Genomic DNA, 20,458 nt, shown 5'->3' with positions numbered 1-20,458 from the left:
GCTGATTTGGCCAAGGGTGAATGGCCCAAGGGCAAACCTTCTCCTAAGAAGCCATGTTGATTTGGCTAGGTCATGTTGATTTGACCAGGGGAGATTGATACATTTACCCATGGAGCCATGCTAATTTGGCTAGGGTAAATGGCCCAAGATACTCACATTGCCTACTCCAGGATGGAGTGATCTATATCTATAGTAATGTATATGAGAAGACACTATATCAACATAGCAGTCATGAACTTTTCTAGTGGAGGAGAAATTTGTTTTTAGCCAAGGAGAATACCTCCCTCACTAAGAGGGAGTGTTGATTTTTGTGTAGCATTGAGAGGTATTCCCATATGACTAAAGGGTCTCCAAGTTGGCCCTAGAAGAATTATGTAAATTTTTATTTTATTGAGACAAGTCGACCCATGAAAAGGTCAAATCAGTCAGCCAATGAAGAGAGGTGTCCCTTGGGCTGTCACACCCCTTTGACAAGTATAAATAAGATGTTATGACGTTTAATTTGATCACCAAGCAAGAGCAAGTCATTTTCTCTCTTCATCATTTCTAATTCCTCTTCTTGAGGCTATATTACCAGATCCGTCAAGCCTAATGGTTGGATCCACGGATCCCCGGATCGGAGACGGATTCGGATCCGGATCCACAGAGATACGCCCAGCTTCTCTCTGAGGCTAAAAAAAAATCATCAACTTCAACGCATAAATCTGTAGTAATCTAGCAAACGCCAGCACAAAATTCCAAAACGGGAAATTCCACTGTTCAGTCGCAAATGAATGAAAGAATCAGCGTCCGGCGTCACTGAATTAATTAACCGACGTCGGCCACCAAAATAATCTAGGGAGTTGGCCCGGACAGTTTATTATTTTTATTTTAATTGACCACATTATAAGCTTTAGTACAAGACAGTGAATGAAAGAATCAGCGTCCGCAAAAACAATGAATCAGCGTATTATATAGTAATCTATAGCCATTTTTATTCAGATATTTTGAAGTTTAAAAAGTAAGCTTTTATTCAGATATTTTAAAGTTTAGAAAGTGAGTTTTATTTATATATTTAGATACTTTAAATTTAAAAAGTAAGTTTCAGCGTCTGCAAAAACAATGAATCAGCGTATTATAATCTATGGCCATTTTTATTCAGATATTTTGAAGTTTAAAAAGTAAGCTTTTATTTAGATATTTTAAAGTTTAGAAAGTGAGTTTTATTTATATATTTAGATATTTTAAATTTAAAAAGTAAGTTTTTAATTAGATATTTCAAAGTTTAAAAAGTAAACTTTTATTTATATATTTATTTTAAAGTTTAAAAAGTAAGTTTTATTTTAATTAATTTTAAAGTTTTTTTTTCAAGTTTAAAAGGTAAGTTTTCTAAAATAACTTTAATAATTTGCATTACAACTAATAATTAATGTTTAAATACATTATTCAAATAGATTGAAGTTATATATTTAAACACTCATATATGTTTTTCATTTTTGTATAAATTTAATTAATATTTATAAATGATATATTAAGTCATGAATTATTTATATAATAATTATTTATTGTATGTAAAAATTATAAATTAAAAAATTAGCATATGTTTTTATTTTTTAATTTATACAAATTTAGTTTTTATTTTTATTTTTATATAAATTTTAATTTTAAAAATTATAAAATATTTTATATTTGCGTGTACTTGCCGTTTCCGGATCCTGGTTGTTCAAAAAACTGGCGGATCCGTATCCGGATCCGGATCCGAATCCTGGTAACTTAGTCTTGAGGCTGCACGTGTGAGAACGACAATTTTGACAAGCAAGTTTGATCTCTGTTTGACCAAACTTTTACCAGGGTTGACTGAGATGTTTTTTTACTGAGTTGACCAAAGTTGACCAAACTATAGTTAAGTTGCACTGAACAGATACGGGAACAGATATGGATACAGTGTTTGAAACGGATACGGCAAATTTTCAAAAAATCTGGACACAATACGGCAAGGAAATGGCACACACACACATATATATAAGAAAATAGGAATTTCTTATTACCATTCATGTTTTAGAATCTAGATTCTATATCTAAAAATACATAATCATCTAGGATATCAGTCATAAAAAATAAATGTTGGAGAGTGAATATTTCTTAAATTTTAAATTTTATTTACTCACGAACACTCAGATTCACTCATGTCATAAGCAAACTTTTAGGGTCTAGTGAAAAGTCTGACAGAAATAAACCCCAAACACCATTTCATGCACTCCGACAAATTGACATTTTTGCTCTTGCATATCACTAGGTTGCTTTTCTTTTTGAAAGAATGTTGGAAATGTGGAATGAACTCCACGTGTAACAATACATTGCATTTCACATTAAGCATTGATTATATTCTGTTTGTATCTGTAAAATTCTATGTTCCCTTTCAAAAAAATTATTTGAATATATCCACGTGGGTTTTATCAAATCACACTTAATCTGGAATTAGCATATGGGCACTTAAAATTTAAAGCGTAACTTTCATATTCTTTACTTTTTCATTTGCATGGGTTACTGAAATATAAGTTAAACATTTTGCACACTTGGATCTCACCAAATATGAATTTCTAGGGGGAAATATATATATATATATAGGTCCATATCACGTGTTTCTAAGTGCGTCTCTGATACTCTTATCAGGATTAATGTATTTTCTTGGCGTGATATCATTGTGAGAATTTGTGATATTGATCAATTGATCTTTCACAAACCCTTTATTTCTCTTATTACTGATTATAAGTTTCATTGGTCATAGCATGTGTTCACTGGCTGGTATGAAGGTTCATATCAAAGGATCTAGGATATCATTCACAAATTTTTGGCATTGACATAATACTTGTTTGGCGTATGAACCCCTTAATTAAATGCCAATGAATAGACCTGGTTGAATGTCCTTGAGTTATAACTTTGCAATGCTCCATTTTCTTTAAAACTTTCATTAAAAATTTAATCACCGTACCATGATGAATACATTTTTCAATTTGGTTACATTTTGCTCACATAAATGGAATGGTGAATGTGCACGGAATGGATGCTGTGCCTGTAATTTGGCACGATTTTGATTATATAGACATATTCGGAATAATATGATTGTCATTTCTTCTGAGGATTTGAACAAATTATAACACTAACAAACATCGACAATACTTATTGAGTGTTTCAGATTATGTTCATAAATGATATAATCCTCACAGTGGTTCCGAGCCTTACATCTCAAGTTCTTTATATAATGGAATTTCATTGACTTGCTTAACTTCAAATGCAGATGATGGTCATTTGGTTTGTATTAAATTGAGGGAGATATGCCCAACACATAGCAGATCTCCGTTCCCAGTAGTTGGCCTTTTTCAAGGTGGATCCATTTTCGGAAATGGATCCAAAAAAAAATTCCATCCTAAAAAACCGTTCTCAGAACCGGACCCACTGTTTCAGAATTGTTGGCACGGTTAAAAAATGTTTTTCCAACATTTCCAGGTGGATCTTACAAGAATCGTACCTGTTTCTGTTTCGGAAACGGGGAACAGCGTTTCAAGCAAAATCCCTAGCCCTTTCCAGTAACTTAGAACTATAGTTGACCACAAGAAGGCCATACATGGAGACTCTTGACCACAGGCTGCCACAGTTGACCACATGCTGAAGTTTGACCGCAGGCCAGTTTGACCAGGCTGAGTTGACCAGTGTTGATTTTTTTATTTTTGGCTGGTTTGACCAGCAGATGTTTTCACCAAGTTTGACTGGTATTTTGACTTGGATATTAGCACAGATTTGTAGACATTGCTATTTGTAAACCTTGCTGAAGAATAATTTCTCCTAAGAAAAGTTGTTGGGTTTTCTCCCAAAGATGGGTTTCCTGGGGTAAAATTATTCTCTATTGTGCATGGCTGTCTTTCTAAGATCTTTACTGTTTCTGCTGCATTTACTGTTAATATTTTCCATGTGTAAATGCTCAATGATATCAATGGCATGAGAAAATTGTTTGAAGATCATTAGGCAGTAATTATCAGATCAGAAAAGTGTATTCCACTGTAATTGTCATACAATTTCAACACCAGTAATTACCTTACCTTATATGTTATGTACACATTGGAAGATTACTGTAAGTTGGGCGCTCCAATGATTAAGTGAGCAAGAAAAAAACCCAAGATGATGAGTCTATTCCCATGTTTTCTACTGTGACTTAAATGGCCAAGAGATCAAACATTGATCTCTGTTCATTTTGCTGAACCATCTTAACCAAAACCCTTATTCTTTATTATGATATATATTTTGTAACTCCGTCCAGGATACTCTGAAAAGAAATATAGCATGGCACTGGCTGCTGGCAACCTGCACCATATCACCCATTTTAATCTATAACAAAGCACTTGCTGCTTCAGCTCTGCCACAATATCACCCTACTTTTACGCTATTGTGAGTTAATTTGTCTAGAATACTATGATTTATAGTTTCGAAATAAACTAATCTTATTTTTAGGGCATTTGCTTCTTGTAAGGACCTAGTTTAGTAGAGACAATGGCCCAACCACTGCTGGTACAGCATGTGTGGCCATCTTTACTCTGCAGCTGATGCACATTGGAAGTTTGGCTTTAAACCTGAGAGTGTATACCTTTTCAAAGATTGATAACTAGAACTAGATGTTGTATTGCATTGTTCGATGTGTTGCGCTACTAGCGCCTAAGTTGTCAGAAATTTCTGACAGGTTCTTGAAATGCATCTCAGCATTCAGATACTGAAACAGAGGGGATACACAGAGAATTTGGGATTACAGCCCTGAAACATTTCAGGGCCATATTGGACACTGGAAGTGGTGTTTCAGCATTGCAGGGTCATTTCAAGCATACTTTGTTAGCGTTTCATAATTTAGCAAATGTATCCAGTGAAAATTGGCCATGTTTTAACCCAAAAAATTGACAAAAAATAATAATATTTCCAAAGAACGCATATCCATGTGCCACCTTTTTATTTTTGAGTGCAATCCTGATAAATATAGTCACAAAACATTCAACTTTTCTGAAATTTGCATTTACACTCCCCCTCCCCCCTGGTCTCTGCATCCGTTTCAGTGCATAGGCTACTACTACTGTGAAGGCTACTTGGGAGTTTCCCTCTACAAACCAGTCATATTGTAGGGTAAAATTCTATAATTTCAGTATCAAGGCCAGATTTTGAATTTGCTTATAACCATATTTACTACATTTTTGAAATGCCAGATGCTTGCAAGAAACATCTTTGGCATGTAAATATAAACCCTGCAGGATGAGGAATGACATAAACAGAATCATAATTTTTCTATGCCAACCGATATATAGAAGACCTTACACTAGTTATCAGATACATTAAACCCTTCAGAGTAAAAATAATGGGTACGAACCAATTGTGGTGATATTGCAGAAGGCAATATTGATCTGGCAGCTTTCCTTGCTCTCCTGGAAATCTTCTTCAGCATCGTTTGTACAAATTGTACGAACAAATCAAGGCTACTGTCTTCTTCCTCTTCATCAAGGTCCTCTTCATCTTCAAAAATATTATTTGCCTGATTATCCCAATCACATAATCATTATACCTATTGTTATCTTTGAATCTAAAATTAGCATCTAAATCAACAGAACTGATCACAACATTCAAATATTTTGTCTATTGGCAGAAAGCATCAACTGCAGTTTTGGTGCCAATCTTGCTTGCAGAGCAAAAGCACTAATAGGTAGACAAAGGCCAATTCTTGTTCCACACAAAAGGTTTCTAGTTCCAATTTCGTGGAATAAAATGTGTTGGTCTGTCAAAAGTCACTCTACAAAAGTACCATTGCAAATTGATTTTTGAACAGGGATGTAAGCTAGAGTTGGAATGTTACCAGACTCAACTCGGAGAATGACTTGACAAGGCCAAAGAATTGACTCAGCCTCTAGAAAACCTCAGGAGTTACCCTGGGAAATAAGAACCTAAAACAATACACTAAATTTCAGAAAAAGAGGTATTTTTCATGAATATAAATACTTACAATCTCCATATGATGGAAATTTTTAGCAATAATACAATCCAACATTTGTAGATTAGACAATTTAACTACATATTACAAAATGCCATGGATTCTGGACAATTCAGTGTTCTATAAGGACACAACCCAGGGGATAAGGATGCATTCCTTACACTTTCTGCATTCCCCAGACTCAGAGACTTTATCAGGAACATCCCATATACACCCCTAGTGCTTAGGGACTTCACTGGGGATGTCCCTGGCAGAAATGGGGCACCCCAGGTACTTGAAAGTTGAGGGCACCCTAGGACATCTCTTACAGGAGGTACATCTTCATAAAAGCACAGAAAACAAAAACAACATAACCTTTTTTTCTGCTTCAAAGTTTAAACCGTGGTGGGGATCCTGCCACCCTCAACTTGCTTTTTCTTCTCTTTATAGCCCTCTCAGACCCTACAGCACACTAGTTTGAATATATTAAGGGGTTGAAATTGGATTTTTGGGAACAACAAGCTTCCAAACATATTCCAGGCCCAGCAAGTATTCTTTCAGTGAAAATTTGAAGTAGGATCAATCTTTTCTTATTTCTTTGGCTGGAAATGTTAGAGTAATGTTTAGATTTCAACAATGGGCCAGCTGTCTTCACATTCCCATAGGTGATGTTGATAGTTTCCCATAGCACATAGATGCAGAAGACCAAGCAGACGCTGATTGAGCATGATTAGTGGCTTGAGAATTATTCCCTTTCTTTTTTTGTTATTTTTTATGCCAATCTTGACTCTTCACCATTTAAATGACTATAGATGTAATTATCTGAGATATCATTGTATTAAATTGTGTTTTGGACATTGATGATTTTACAATGAGAAATATGATGATCTTCCTAGTTTGAATATCAATTTCTAAATGACTTAGATACCAGTTGGATCATGTATGTTGTTGCATTGATGATACAAATTTGCGATTAATTGCGCTTTTATATTTCAAATTTTTCACACACACACACACACACACACACACATATATATATATCAGTGAAGCACAACCCTCATAAAACTCGCAGGTAAGGACGGGTCCTACGCTGGGTTGGGTGACCCGCATAGAACCCGCGGTCTAGACCTGGACCCGGCGGATTTTGTATAAAACCCGGCTACCCACAGGTAGCCCATTAAACCCTCATCAGACCAGTATAAGACCCTCTGGGCATCATAACCCACAATCTGTCCAAAAATTCGAATTTCTTTTATTTATTTTTTCTATTTTGGAAATGAGGTGGAGGAAAAGGAAAATTGGAAGGAAAAAAAGGCTTTATAAGCACCTCTCTCCCTTCCATGTCTCATTCACTTGTCATTTGAGTGTTTGGCTAATTTGTGTGAGTGTTGAAACTTGAGAGTGAAGCTAAAGGAGCATGAAGGCACTGTTGGAGGAGGCTAAAGGAGGTTTCATCGGATCAAACTAAGCTTCAGATACGCTTCATGAACCTAGTTAGAATGTTTTCGTTTTTGCTTTTTTTTTGTTTGCAAAAATTTTTTGTTTGGGAATGCCTGTGGCTGAGTTTCTCAGCCACACGGGCAAAAAAAAAAAAAAAACTTGTCACCATGCCACCAAAGGGTTTCAGACATGGGCACGTGCACAACAAATCATTCCCGGTAATGACCACAATATCAAGTGCAATTATTGCAATGCCACAATGCATGCAGGCATAAACAGGCTGAAATACCACCTAGCCAAAATTCTTGGGCATGGTGTGGGATGTTGTCAAAGTTGCCCTGATGAAGTCACTACTGAAATGGTAGCTGCTTTGGAATCCATTAAAGAAGCAAGTTCTAAGAGGGCAAGAAGGAAGGATGAGATTGTTGGGATAGGTAGATCTTCATCTCAGAGTGAAACACAATTTCAAAGTCCAGGTATTGGTAACTCCTCTTCAACTGCTATGGAAAACAGGAGTATAACCTCTTCTTTCTTCAGTCCTCGTACAACTCCAGGATCTCAACCAACCTTGGATAGTTTCAATGATAAGAAGAGGAAGGAGGCAGATATGGCAATGAGGAGGTTTTGGAACTATAATAGTCTTTCATTCAACTATGCAAGGTCTTATTTTTATCAACCCATGGTGGTCATGTGCTGGCCCTGGATACAAAGCCCCATCTTATAATGCACTTAAGGGGAAAGAGCTAGATGAGGAGCTTGAGTGTGTCAAGGAACAATTGGAGAGCATTAAGAGCTCATGGAAATTTACAGGTTATACACTTATGTCTGATGGGTGGGCAGATAAGAGGGGTAGAACAATAATAAATTTTGTTGTAGCTTGCCCTAAAGGAACCATGTTCCTAAAATCCATTGATGCATCTACAAATGTAAAAGATACACATTTGATTTTTCCATTGTTGTCTGATGTGGTGGAGGAAGTTGAGGTTGCAAATGTTATCCAAGTAATCACGGACAATGCAGCAAATTATGTGGCAGCTGGAAGGTTGCTTTGTGCCAAATATCCCACCATTTTTTGGACTCCATGCATTGCCCATTGCATAGACTTGATGCTAGAGGACATTGGGAAGTTGGAGTGGGTGCAAGACGTTGTGCAAGAATGCAAGCATATTACCAAGTATATTCATAATCATGCTTGGGAGTTGAACCTTATGAGGGAATTCACACAGGGTGAGCTTAGTCACCCAATTGTCACACAGTTTGCTACAAACTTTCTTTCCCTCCAAAACCTTTTGTATGAGTACCAAGCTTTGGGAAGAATGTTTTGTAACCAGCAATAGGTATTCTAGAAAGTTAGCACAAAACCGGAAACAATGTCTATGAAAACATCTGTCTTTGTTGATGTAGAAATTTCTCATTTCCCACCCCAGTTTTCAGTTTCTCCTTATTTCTCCCATATAGTTAAATGTCCTTTCCCATAACCATACATTTAACAAGCTGGAAAAAATAAATTTGCTGAAAACACAAATTCTGTAAATTTTAGTATTTACAGAATGCTGGAAATTGCAGAAATAAAAATCAGCAGTAATAAACAGCCATTAAAACACATTTAAACACTGAGGATTTTGGTCAATGTGACCCTGGAAAAACCCCCTACCACTCTTGGGGAAAACCAGTTTGAGAGCTCTTCTTTATTTCTGGAAAATGTCTTTTTACAGTAAGAGAAATATTCAGCAAAAATCAGCAAGCAAACTTTTACAACTTATCTCAGTCTTGCTGAAACTCAGCCTTGCTGAAACTCCGCCCTGCTGAAACTCCGCTGTACAGACTTGCTGAAACTCAGCCTTGCTGAAACTCCGCCCTGCTGAAACTCCACTGTACAGACTTGCTGAAACTCCGCCCTGCTGAAACTCCGCTGCTGAAACTCCGCTCTGCTGAAACTCCACTCTGCTGAAACTCCGCAGCTCACTGTCCAGAAATGTCCCTTGCTCTCTTGCTCTCCTTCTCTCAATCTGCTCATGAAAGAATGAATGACCTTTTCCTCCTTTTCCTCCTTTAATCTAACCCCAAGTAACTTTTGGGTGATCCAAGTGACTTTTGGATGATCCCTAAATCCAATGGCTGAAATAGATTGAGATCCAAGGCTGAGATTAAATGCTCATTTAAATCTCACTTTTTATTTTTTAATTCACCCCACTTTAATAAAGACCCACTTAGTCATTTATTTCCAAAGTCACTTTTCCTTTCTAATTTTTCATTGACTTTATAAAAGTCACTTTAAAATTAGACTGAGTAACTTTATCACTTAAAGTCACTTTTAAATTAGATTTAACTTTATAAAATTATAAATTCACTTTAGGAGAAAAATTAAATTCTTTTGGACACTTTTCCCTAGGCCAAAGATCAAAGCCTAAGGGAACCACCTGTCCTCCGGTACCAAATTTCAACAGTTGATAGTTCGCAGGACAAAGTGACTGAGATTGTCAGCTTCATTCAGCCCCTTGTGAAATTCTTGAGATTGATGGATGGAGAGAAACCTGCAATGGGATATATTTATGAGGGCATGGACACGGCCAAAGAGTCCATCAAGACTTTCTATAAGGGAAATGAATCTAAATATCTCCCTATATGGCAAATTATTGATTCCAAGCGGGACAAGCAACTACATTCAGCATTGCATACAGCAGGAGCATATCTCATCCAAGCTTATTCTATAATGAGGGGTCTAGCATTCAAAGAGATCCCGAGGTGATGAGAGGTGTCATGATATGCATTGAGAAGATGTTCCCGAATCTAGATATTCAGAACAAAATCAATATATAACGAGATATGTACAAGGAAGCATCTGGCATCTTTGGATTCAGCTCAAGGCAACATCTCAAGGACAAGAAAATGCCTTGTAAGTGCAAATTGTTTGAACTTAGCTTGTAATTTTGCTAGTTCCCTTTTATATGTTTGGTATTGCAAACTGGTAATCTTTATTGTTCTTTTTTTACAGCTCAGTGGTGGATAGATTGTGGCACTCAGGCACCACAATCACAAGAATTCGCCATTAGAGTTCTGATTCAACCCTGCAGTGCTTCTTCTTGTGAGCGCAATTGGTCAATGTTTGAGCACATCCACAGCAAAAAGAGAAACAGGTTGGAGCATGAGAGGTTAGAGAAGTTGGTTTTCATCTACTACAATGTTCGAATGCTCACAAAACAAGTGCAACCAAAGGATACAGATCCAATTTTATTGGATACTATTGATTTAGAGTCTGATTGGGTTGTAAAGGAGGAGGCCCCTGATTTGAGTTGGCTTGATGAAGAGACTAAGGATCTCTCTAGTTTGCCATCTCAAATGGAGACTCCAAATACACCTGCCTCACAATTGCTTCAGTCTTCCGATGTTACCACTAGCTCCACGAGGGCTTATTTTAGCCGTCCATGAGTGATGAGACTCAAGATTGTTATGAGACAATCATTTGTCATTTATGACATATGTATTTGAATTTTGAACTTGCAAACATTTTTTATTTTAATTATGGAATCATGAGTCCTTTTCTTATTCAGTATCTAAATGTTTTGCTTACAAAAATCGAATATGTTATGTTGTACTTGTATAGATATGACATGATGGCATGAATTATTGCATATATTGTGGTTTTTATAACTTATAAAGACTGGAATTGTCATTAGTTTCTTTTTTGTGCTTAAAATTTACCGTATTTTAAGTTCTTTTTGTATTTTGACGAGTCTTATACGAGTCTTATAAGGGTCGTTCCTGAGTCTTATACGAGTCGACGAGTCTTATACGAGTACGAGTCGTGCAACATATATATATATATATATATATATATATATATATATATATATATATATATATTTGGGGTGGGGTCTCCCATGACCATGACATCCTCTATGAAGTCCCCTAAATTTTAAGATTTCTCTCCACAAATCCTGAGACATCCCTACATTGCCAAAACTTGGTGGAACACTGGAATCAATAGGTTTGTTGATTGTCTGAAAAATGAGTACTTTTTCATTTAGTGTGCCTTTAATACATGCAAGAACCAAGTCTGATTTCCAATACAGACTTGTCAAGTCAATATGAATTATGTTCGCATTGCAAACCCAAGTCATACTCAACTCGGTTTGCTCAAAGAGCAGAGACAGACTTGAGAGTCGATTCAGACTCGAAAGAGTCTAGTAGCACTAATGTAGACACAAGCCAAGTCTTGGCCCCAAAAGGTTACAAGTTCCATTCCATTTGAATGGAGTAATCCGTGTTTTGATTTGTAAAAGGTCACTTGTTCTATGCTCATGAACTCTGCAGAAGTAACAATGCAAATTGATTGATGAAGAGGGATGCACCACGGAGACAGATCAATTCTTGCCACGCAAAATGTTCACTGATTCCATTCCCATGTAGCCATTTGTATTTTGGTCTGTAAAAGGTCACTTGTTCGACACCCGTGGTCTCAATCTCCATATGCATATGCACCAATAAACTGTAAAAGGTCACTTGTTCGATGCTCATGAACTCTGCAAATTGCCATTCCAAATTTACTGGTGAACAGGTCTATAAAGCAGACTCAGGCCATGTCTTGCTCCTCAAAGCATTCTCATGTAATCATTTGTGTTTAGGTCCATAAAAGGTCGAATGTTCTATACTGATGAACTCTGCAAATGTAATATTGCAAATTGATTGGTGAACAGGGATGTAAGGTAAACATGGGCCAAGTCTTGCCCCCTTTACTGGCTCCACTCTCATGTAGTCATTTGTGTTTTGGTTTATAAACGGTCATTTGTTTGACATCCGCTGTCTCAATCTCTGTATGTATATGCATGGATGAAAAATGACAGTTGTTCATTACTCATGAACTCTGTGAAAGTACCATTGCAAATTGACAGGTGAACAGGAATGTCAGGGAGACACAGGCCAAGTCTTGCCCCAAAAACCTTGTCATGGAATTCTTTATGTTTTAGGTCTGTAAAATATCAATTGTTCTCGACTCATTAACTCTGCAAAAGTAACATTGCAAATTGATTGGTGAACAGGGATGTCGTGCAGACTTGGGCCAAGTCCTGCGCACCACCCAGAACAAAAATTTACTTGTTCCATTCATTTGTGTTTTTGTCTGTAAAAGATCACATGTTCAACACCCGCGGTCTCAATCTTTGTGTGTGTGTTAACGTAATCCCAGTAATCTCAGTTCAATGGTTGAGAAGGGGCGGTGAAATTCACCCCACCAATGTTCAAACACCCCATTGACATGTTTCACCCCTCATAAGGCCATCTCATCCCTGCAAACAGAACATCTCAAATGGTTGGTTCAGGCGCAAGTCCATTGGCAAATTTGGTGAAATAAAGATCCCCCTCCACAGCTTCTTAGACTAAGGAATTTCCTTTACTGTTGTATACTAGCTACATTCATCGTAATACTCCCTGATTAGGGAAAGGCATGCTTTCTGCATCATGATAAGAGGAAGCTTCTGTCAAACAATAGAAAGAGAAAACAAAAAAAAAAATGTGTATATGTGGAGATGTGCTCTAAAAGGTCACTTATTCTATACTCACGAACTCTGTAAAAGTATCATTGCAAATTGATTGGTAAACAGGAATGTAAGACAGGCAAAGGCCAAGTCTTGCCCCAGAAAGGTTACTAGTTCCACTCTCATAGAGCCATCCGTGTTTTGGTCTGTAAAAGATCACTTGTTTGACCCCCATGAATTCAAACTGCGTGTATATGCGCGCATGTGCTGTGGGTGGATCCTTTTGGGCAACATATAACCCTGCATTATCAAAAATAGACGTGTATCTTGTTCTTTGTATTTTGGTAAATGACCATAAGTGAAGTGAGTTCTACCTTTGGTTTAGATGCAAAATTCACCCTATACGTCCAATCAATCTCCTATGTTGAAATACACATCTGTGGTTTGTAGAAGGTTGCTCGATCTGCACTGATGAACTATGCAAAAGTACTCTTTGAACAAGAATATAAGGCAAACACAAGCCAAGTGTTGGCCCCCGAAAGATTACTGGTTCCACTCTTGTCCAGTCATCCGTATTTTGATCTGTATATGGCCACTTGAATCCTTTTTGGCTAACCTATAACCCACCTTTAGCAAAATTAGGGTTTTTTACGGTAAAAATGAAGTGTCTTTTGTTAAGGAAGTGGGCTTTACATTTGGCTTAAATGCAAAATTCATTAATTGCTTGCACCTGACCTACTCCACTGAGATCGGCCGCATACCTTGGTTGTTAGGCTAATGAGATTTCCACCCAATGGTCTTGAACACGGTAGTTAGTTCAGTTTCCCTCATTAACCCAGAAACATGTCTTCGGAAGGTTTTTAACCCAGGTCTAAGCATTGATACTGTTTTGATTCGGGCACTTGATCGCAACCTCGACATCTTAAATTAGGGTTTCATTCAACAACATATTTAGGGTTTCCTGATTGATAAATAAAGCTGAAATCTTAAGATTTTGGGAAAAAAAATACAACCCGTTGCTCAAAATATAGCTTCAAAGATGAGGAGAGCGTACCCCGCGGTAATTGGAAATTCTCCTGGTGGCCTCAGGATGGTACATTAAACGTCCATGAGGTAATGTTAGCGGGATCATAGAATTAGAGGACGGATCAGATACTTGCACGCAGAATCTATTTTTCCTCCAATTTTGCGAACTCGGTTCTGCAACGACGCATCTCGGTCTTTGGCACGCCGAGCTCAATGGCCGGATTGAAAGCACGGCCATGGCTTCATACAATGATCAGCAAAGAAAAAATTGGGTAAAATGGGTTTCAAAATTATAGTAAATAGATAATTTGATAGCTTAAAAGGGTAAAGGAATCAGAATCATCTGAGATTCTGTGATGTTGTCATGTGCTCTTCCGTTGCATCAGCGTCTGGAAGAAGTCAATTTTGCGTTTGCCACCTAGGGTTCCGTATGATGACGTGGTTTTCAATTTTCAGAAATATGATTAGTAATGGCAGACGAAAGGATCTGTTACTGGAGCAAGATTATGTCCAGACACACAACCAGCCCAAACTAAAATGTTCAAATAATGACATTGAAATTGATAGTGGTTTTTATTTTTTTCCCGAAAGAGGTAAAATTTATTATTATAATTCAGGGATAATCATTAATTGGCTTTTTATTATTATATTATTATTATGGAAAGAAAATCACATTTTTATTTTGGGGGTATTTTGTATATATTTATATATTCACTCTTCTAAAATGTTTTTGGGTGTTTGCCTATTATTCGGTGTGTTTTTGGTTATTATTCTATATTTTTATTTTTAAAGAAGCTTTACTTTTAGCAAATTGAAAATTAGTTTTAGTTATTCTAGATATAATATGATTTTAGATATCAACAAGAAAGTAAATATTTAAAAATAGTTTTAGTTTTATTCTATATGATTTGAGATATCAACCAGAAAGCAACTATTTTTTTGTGGTTTTTGTTATTGTAAAATCTAGCATTTTAATGTAAAGTTTTATTATGTATTTTAATTTAAATGCAACAATGTGAGGGTTACCATTGTGACCTCAGTGACAATTCCCTTTATTTTAGTGATTGATACAATTTAGTAGAAGAGATTTCTTTGGTAGCTTTTAGGGATCAAATAACCCAACTACTCTGAAGTTAAGTGTTGTGTGAGGGTTCTACAATGATTTTCACCTAAGAATAAAGATGGGCAATTAGGGTTTGGGTGGATTAAAGAGTGACTTCCATATTTGAGTTGATTCCTATGGTTCAACCTAGAGGGTTAGGTCAACCAATAGAGGCACAAGAGGCTCAAGATAAGTTCCCAAACACACACAATAAATAAAATACACTTGTTATCATAAACTAGATTGAAAATCAAAAATTGCAATAATGTAATAGTTTATGGCAACAATCCATGCATTGGATGACTCACAGTTACATTGCAAGGCAAAGGAATGGCACAAGCCCTCCCCATCGGTTGTCAATTGTTATTTTGAAAGGGCTTTGGAAGTCACTCCTATACATAATAATAAGCATTTCCATGGAGCGACATGGCTGCTAGAACTACAGCCCCTGTGCAAATTAGAGAAGGAGATGTAATGGTGCATTCATGACGCAGTAAGGAAAACAAGCAAACTCGCAACAATGGACATGATGATTCGAGCAAGAGGTAGCTAAATTCATGTGTGGAATATTTCCCTACTACCTCAGCCCCTTTACCTGATAATGTTGGACAATAATATAATTTATGTGGGGTTTAAGGGAGAAAGCAAAGGTAACATTCCTTCTCCATTTTTGTATCTTTTGTTTGTCTATTTGTGTTTGCACGTTGGTTATCAATTTTGGATATAAGCCTATGTCTATTATCTTATTGGCAATATGGCTCCTCATTTGGCTCATAAAGGAAATGCCCCAATGCGTCGAACTAGGGCAAAGTCTAATGTGATTGTAATTACCTCTATGTATATCTATGCCATTATGATTAATATATGCAATAGGTTAAATGTAGTTGAAGAACAAGCTAAATATTTTTAGTCTTTGCTAGCAAAAGAGGAAACTGGAGCCATGACTAGTGATTTTCTATTGGACCCAGGTTCAAGTTGCACTAGGGAGACTAAATTCCATTGCATGGTGGAGATTTATTAGCACACAATATCTTCTCAAGAGAAGAATGGAAATAATCTTCATAACCATGTAGAGTTGATCGGAAAGCGGAATCAAATCCTGCTCATGTTGGTCTCCTGGTTGGTGGAAAACATGGATGGTGGTAAAATCCAAGTGGAGATCACTCTTGTCTCTTTAAAGGACTCCCTAATTGTGCTATGTTCCTCTTCAAAGGAAGTGGGTTGCAACAACCCTTTTTAATTTCTAATTTTTTAAAGGTTTCTTCTCTTCACAATCAATTTTCAATAGATAATTTATCTAACTTTATAGGGTTGGTTTCCTTAATTGCAAAAACTCTTGATTTTTTGCTACCTTTCCTTTCCAAATTTTAGGCCTAGTTTCCTTCTAAGGGCAGTTCCAAATGGCATTTTATCTTTAGGTCTAGCAAGCATTATCATTGCTTTTTTTTACTTTGTTAAGCTTGTATAGCATACTGATAAACAATGACCAAAAGCTAGCTACTATGTTCAACCATTTGTAATTATACCGAAGGTGTCTCTTTTGAATCAGCTGGGTGCCTACCATCGTCTATCGTTTTGTTTTCCACGGTACAACTGTTATTACTATTTTGGTTTTCCACCGTTGATTTGACGAACAGTTGTCAAGGCACACTGCGAAAACCTTGGCGAAACTTCCTCTCCTAGAGTCCGTCCTAGCCCATATTTCCCCATCATTAACGCAGTCGTTTACAATTCTGATTCTGCCTGAGATTCTCCTAAGGTTGGGCGACTCCTGACCAGGGAACGAAGGCCTAGATCCAGGGAAGAAGAACATGCAACATGTAGTAAAAGAGCAGAATGGTGTTGTATAGTAGTTTATCTTTAAACCATTCCATTGGAAGCAATAAAATCAATGAGAATAGAGTCTAATTTGTCCAGAGATCATAATCGTTCATTATGAATCAAATATGTGCGCCATTCTGATCCATAAGGATAATAAAAAGGCTTAAGAGAATATAAAGCTAAAACACCCCAAATTCTGGCAACAGTGAGCAGGGAGCTTCCATCAATGTGAGAGGCTAATGAATGTTGAGAAATGCAATGGGCTATTTAAGGGCACAAAATGTTACCATGACAAAATGGCATCCATGTTTATAGCTATCATGCTACAACTTTGAGAGGATGTTTGTTTAAAGGACAACTATTCTTTGGTTGGGAATGCAAATTCACGAGAGATGTTAATGAAAGGTGAATAAATTTCCTTATAATACCAAAGTTTATATAGTGGTTCATCCATATCTTCTTGAATAACGAAAGTTGTAGAATTAATGCCTTATTATGCTAGGTTTTTGCTAGTACTTGGACAAAAGAGTTGGCATAGTTTTGGAAGGACAACTCCTTATTGGCAGAAATACAATCTCAAAAGTATTGAAGACAATAAAAATCAAGATTGTGGCACCATGCTTTGGCTTCTATGTAAATATATCAACATAAAAAATGTAAAGATGGACAGGTCAACATGCTTACAAGTCTCTTCTTTTCAATTCTACGCATTCCACAGATACATCTCCACACAACGCAGTTTTCTAACATTTTTCCTCCACCTTCTTTACAGAATTAATAATAATTCAAAAAATACTAATTGAAATTCTAAAAGCGTTCAGCACTACATTTCAAAAATCCATGGCACGATGGCAGTTTGTACCAGCGACTTTTGGAATCTAGGTAAAATGCCATTTTTAAAATGAGTTGGCACTTTTATTTTTTAAATGTATTTGTATGCATACATAAATTTATATCGAGCAGCGAGCAAGGAGCAACAATAACCTAAAGAACAGGGAGCAGTGCGAAGTAATCTTGGCATTTTATAGACCTACATATTTCTCGAAACAGGTTGGACGACAAATGCATTCAAACATGACAAAGGAACAGAAATTTCAAAACATGTGGAGACAAATGATTTAGGACAAGTGAAAATTGTCTCATCCGCCAAAGCTAGGAAGTGGGTTTGAGTCAATGCCAAACAATATCGGGCCATTTTAAAATGAAGAATAGCCCGTCTAAAATGGGAGCAAACAAGGAAGAAACAATCTAAAAAGAAAAGTACTCGAGCCCTTTGCAAGAAGCACTCAAACAAGTCTCCTCTACAAGCACGTGGCAACAAGAAGTCCAGAGGAAAAGTCATTAATGATTCTGCCTTATATAGTCCCACATCCACACCTCTCACCTGGTCATCTAATCTTTATGTGAAAGAATTGTTAAATGCAAAACAAAGGTTGGAGGTTTTAGAAGCTAAAGGGCAAGAAAGAGATCATAAAACTCATATAATAACAACTGAGAACAAGGCTTTAGTAGAAAGAAATAAAGTTTTAAAAGAACAAGTGGCATTGCTACAGGAAGCTCTCCTGATAGGGAAGACATAATGGCAACACATAAAGGCGGATGTGAAAAACATAAAGAAATCTGTAGTGGAAAGTACAGAGTTGGTGAATGTGAAATGATCCCAGGATAAAGGGAAAATGATTGCCCAATTAAACAACCATGAAGAGAATGAAAGAGAAGAAATGAAAGGAGATTCCACCAAAGTTTCCAAAACTTGGGCTCAAGTTATTAGTAATTCTGCTAATAAGGAAGGAGAAACAAATATTTAGGTTGACAACATGCAAGATAGTGAAAGCAAGGAAAGACAAAATAGGGCAGCAAACATAATTATTAAAGGGGTGAAAGACTATGGGAAAAATGAATGTACTCTTGACTGTGCAAGAGACTTTTTGAAAGACAAGTTGTATGGCAAGGACAAATATGCCAAACATGGATGGTGGGTAAGTTTAACAGGGAGAGAGCCAGGCCAACAAAATTCATTATGCCTAGCTTGCGTGATAAATATATCATTCCAAACAAGAAGCATCTCTTGAGGGGTTCTTGTTTTTTCCTAGAAGAAGATTTAACTGTAAATCAACAGGAGGAAAGAAGGGAGGAAATTTTAAGGGTTAGGGCAGCAAGAGATGAAGGCAAGAGAGCATGGATTTATAAAGGAAAAGTTGTGATAGCGCGATTTGGACCTCCTTCCAAAACAGAGCAACAAGATGGTAATAAAGAAGAGGAAACAAACTCTTCAACAAGAAATCAGAAAGCAAGGTCAGTATAGGAAAGCAAACACAAAGACTCAAATGTGAGTCTTTCATGTCAAAATAAATAGCAATTAAGTCATACCCAGATTTCCTTAAGATCAGTTTGTTGGAACTGCAGAGGTTACCCATGGAGACGAGGACCTGGGTTAGGGCCTATTGCGAAAGATAGAGACACAATTTGCCTCATAGAAACACATGAGCATGAAGGGTTGTTGAGTATGGAGCATGATTGTTTAGAGGTCTTTGTTTCAGCCAGATGTATACCCCAGGAAGTTTGTACACCCCTCCACGCGGGGGGGTGCGGGGGGGACTTGTCCCCCCCCCCCCTCCCCCCGGGGGGGTTCGGGGGGGCCGATTCCCCCCCCGCTGGGGGGTCCGGGGGCCAGCGGTTCCCCGGCGGGGGTTTCGGGGGGCAACGCCCCCGAAGCTAAAAACATATGTAAAATTGCCTTGTAAAAGTATAGAAACTTCTAGTCAATCTGGGCCATTCATTAGGCGGATGATCTGACGGTAGAACTTATGTTTAGTTTAGGGTTTTTTGCCCTAGAAGGCAACCCCTCTCTTTGTATGAGGGCATTGTATTTGAGGCTATGTAATAGATGTGTATTCTCTGGGTGAGAATCAGAGAGGTGAGGCTGTGAGAGAAAACAGAGGGTATTACAGCAGATCTGTTGTAGGTTGTGTCTCTTCATTTTGCTGGATAATAGAAAGGAAGGACTTGTTGTTCGGGGTAGACGTAGCCCAAACTGGGTGAACCACGTATATCTGTGTCTCTCTTGTTTTATGCGTTTCTATGTTTATATTTCTGCAATATTTTATGAGTTCCATTGCTCCGTAGTATATAATTTTCTAACAAGGGTGCAAGACACCTTTGTTTTACCGGAAGATGGCAGTGTGGAACAAGGCAGCAGGGAATGGCAAAGGGCACAGGGGTATCATGGTTTTAGTAAGGGAGAAAGAAGGTCGTCTCATTCAGTTAGAAAAAGAAGACTTAAATAAGCAATTCATTTGGTTTAAAATATCAGAAAATGGAAACCACATCAGAATTGCAGCATGCTATTTTGCACCGCAGGTTTCAAAAATCTACAAAGGTAAAGGGATTGACCACAAAGATCCATTTGCAGCCTTAAAAGCGGATATTGCAACATATTCGCAGCCAGGTGAAGTCCTTAAAGTAGGTGATTTCAATGTTAGGACTGCAACTGAGCAAGCTAGCATTCTTTTTTGTAAAGATAATTGTGACCCTATTTGGCTTACAGAAGAAAGTAATCAACAGTGGGAAAGAATTTCAGAGGACATGGGTTGCAATCTCTTTGGTGAACAATTGCTT

General features: G+C 37.2%; 1 protein-coding gene across 2 annotated transcripts in view; it reads right to left on the bottom strand.

Annotated features, from left to right (window-relative positions):
- The window catches only part of LOC149138546 (uncharacterized), a 71,327-nt gene extending 56,823 nt beyond the window's left edge, over positions 1–14,504 (bottom strand). Inside the window, exons 1-2 of one of the 2 annotated variants that reach the window (XM_089449773.1) lie at positions 13,946–14,504; positions 5,384–5,545 (exon numbers count right to left, since the gene is read on the bottom strand). In XM_089449773.1, the coding sequence (XP_089305899.1) occupies positions 5,384–5,545; positions 13,946–14,155 (372 nt within the window). In that variant the 5' untranslated portion in view covers positions 14,156–14,504. The remainder of the gene's footprint in view (positions 1–5,383; positions 5,546–13,945) is intronic. The other variant, XM_089449774.1, reaches the window with a different exon arrangement.
- Between the last annotated feature and the right edge of the window lie 5,954 nt (positions 14,505–20,458).

This window comes from Pinus tabuliformis, chromosome X (assembly GCF_031772625.1).
Source record: "Pinus tabuliformis cultivar Carrire ecotype Pingquan chromosome X, CPIR1, whole genome shotgun sequence".
NCBI lineage: Eukaryota > Viridiplantae > Streptophyta > Pinopsida > Pinales > Pinaceae > Pinus > Pinus tabuliformis.
The sequence above is the reverse complement of the archived record's forward strand: the minus strand, read 5'-3'. Positions and strand labels throughout refer to the sequence as shown.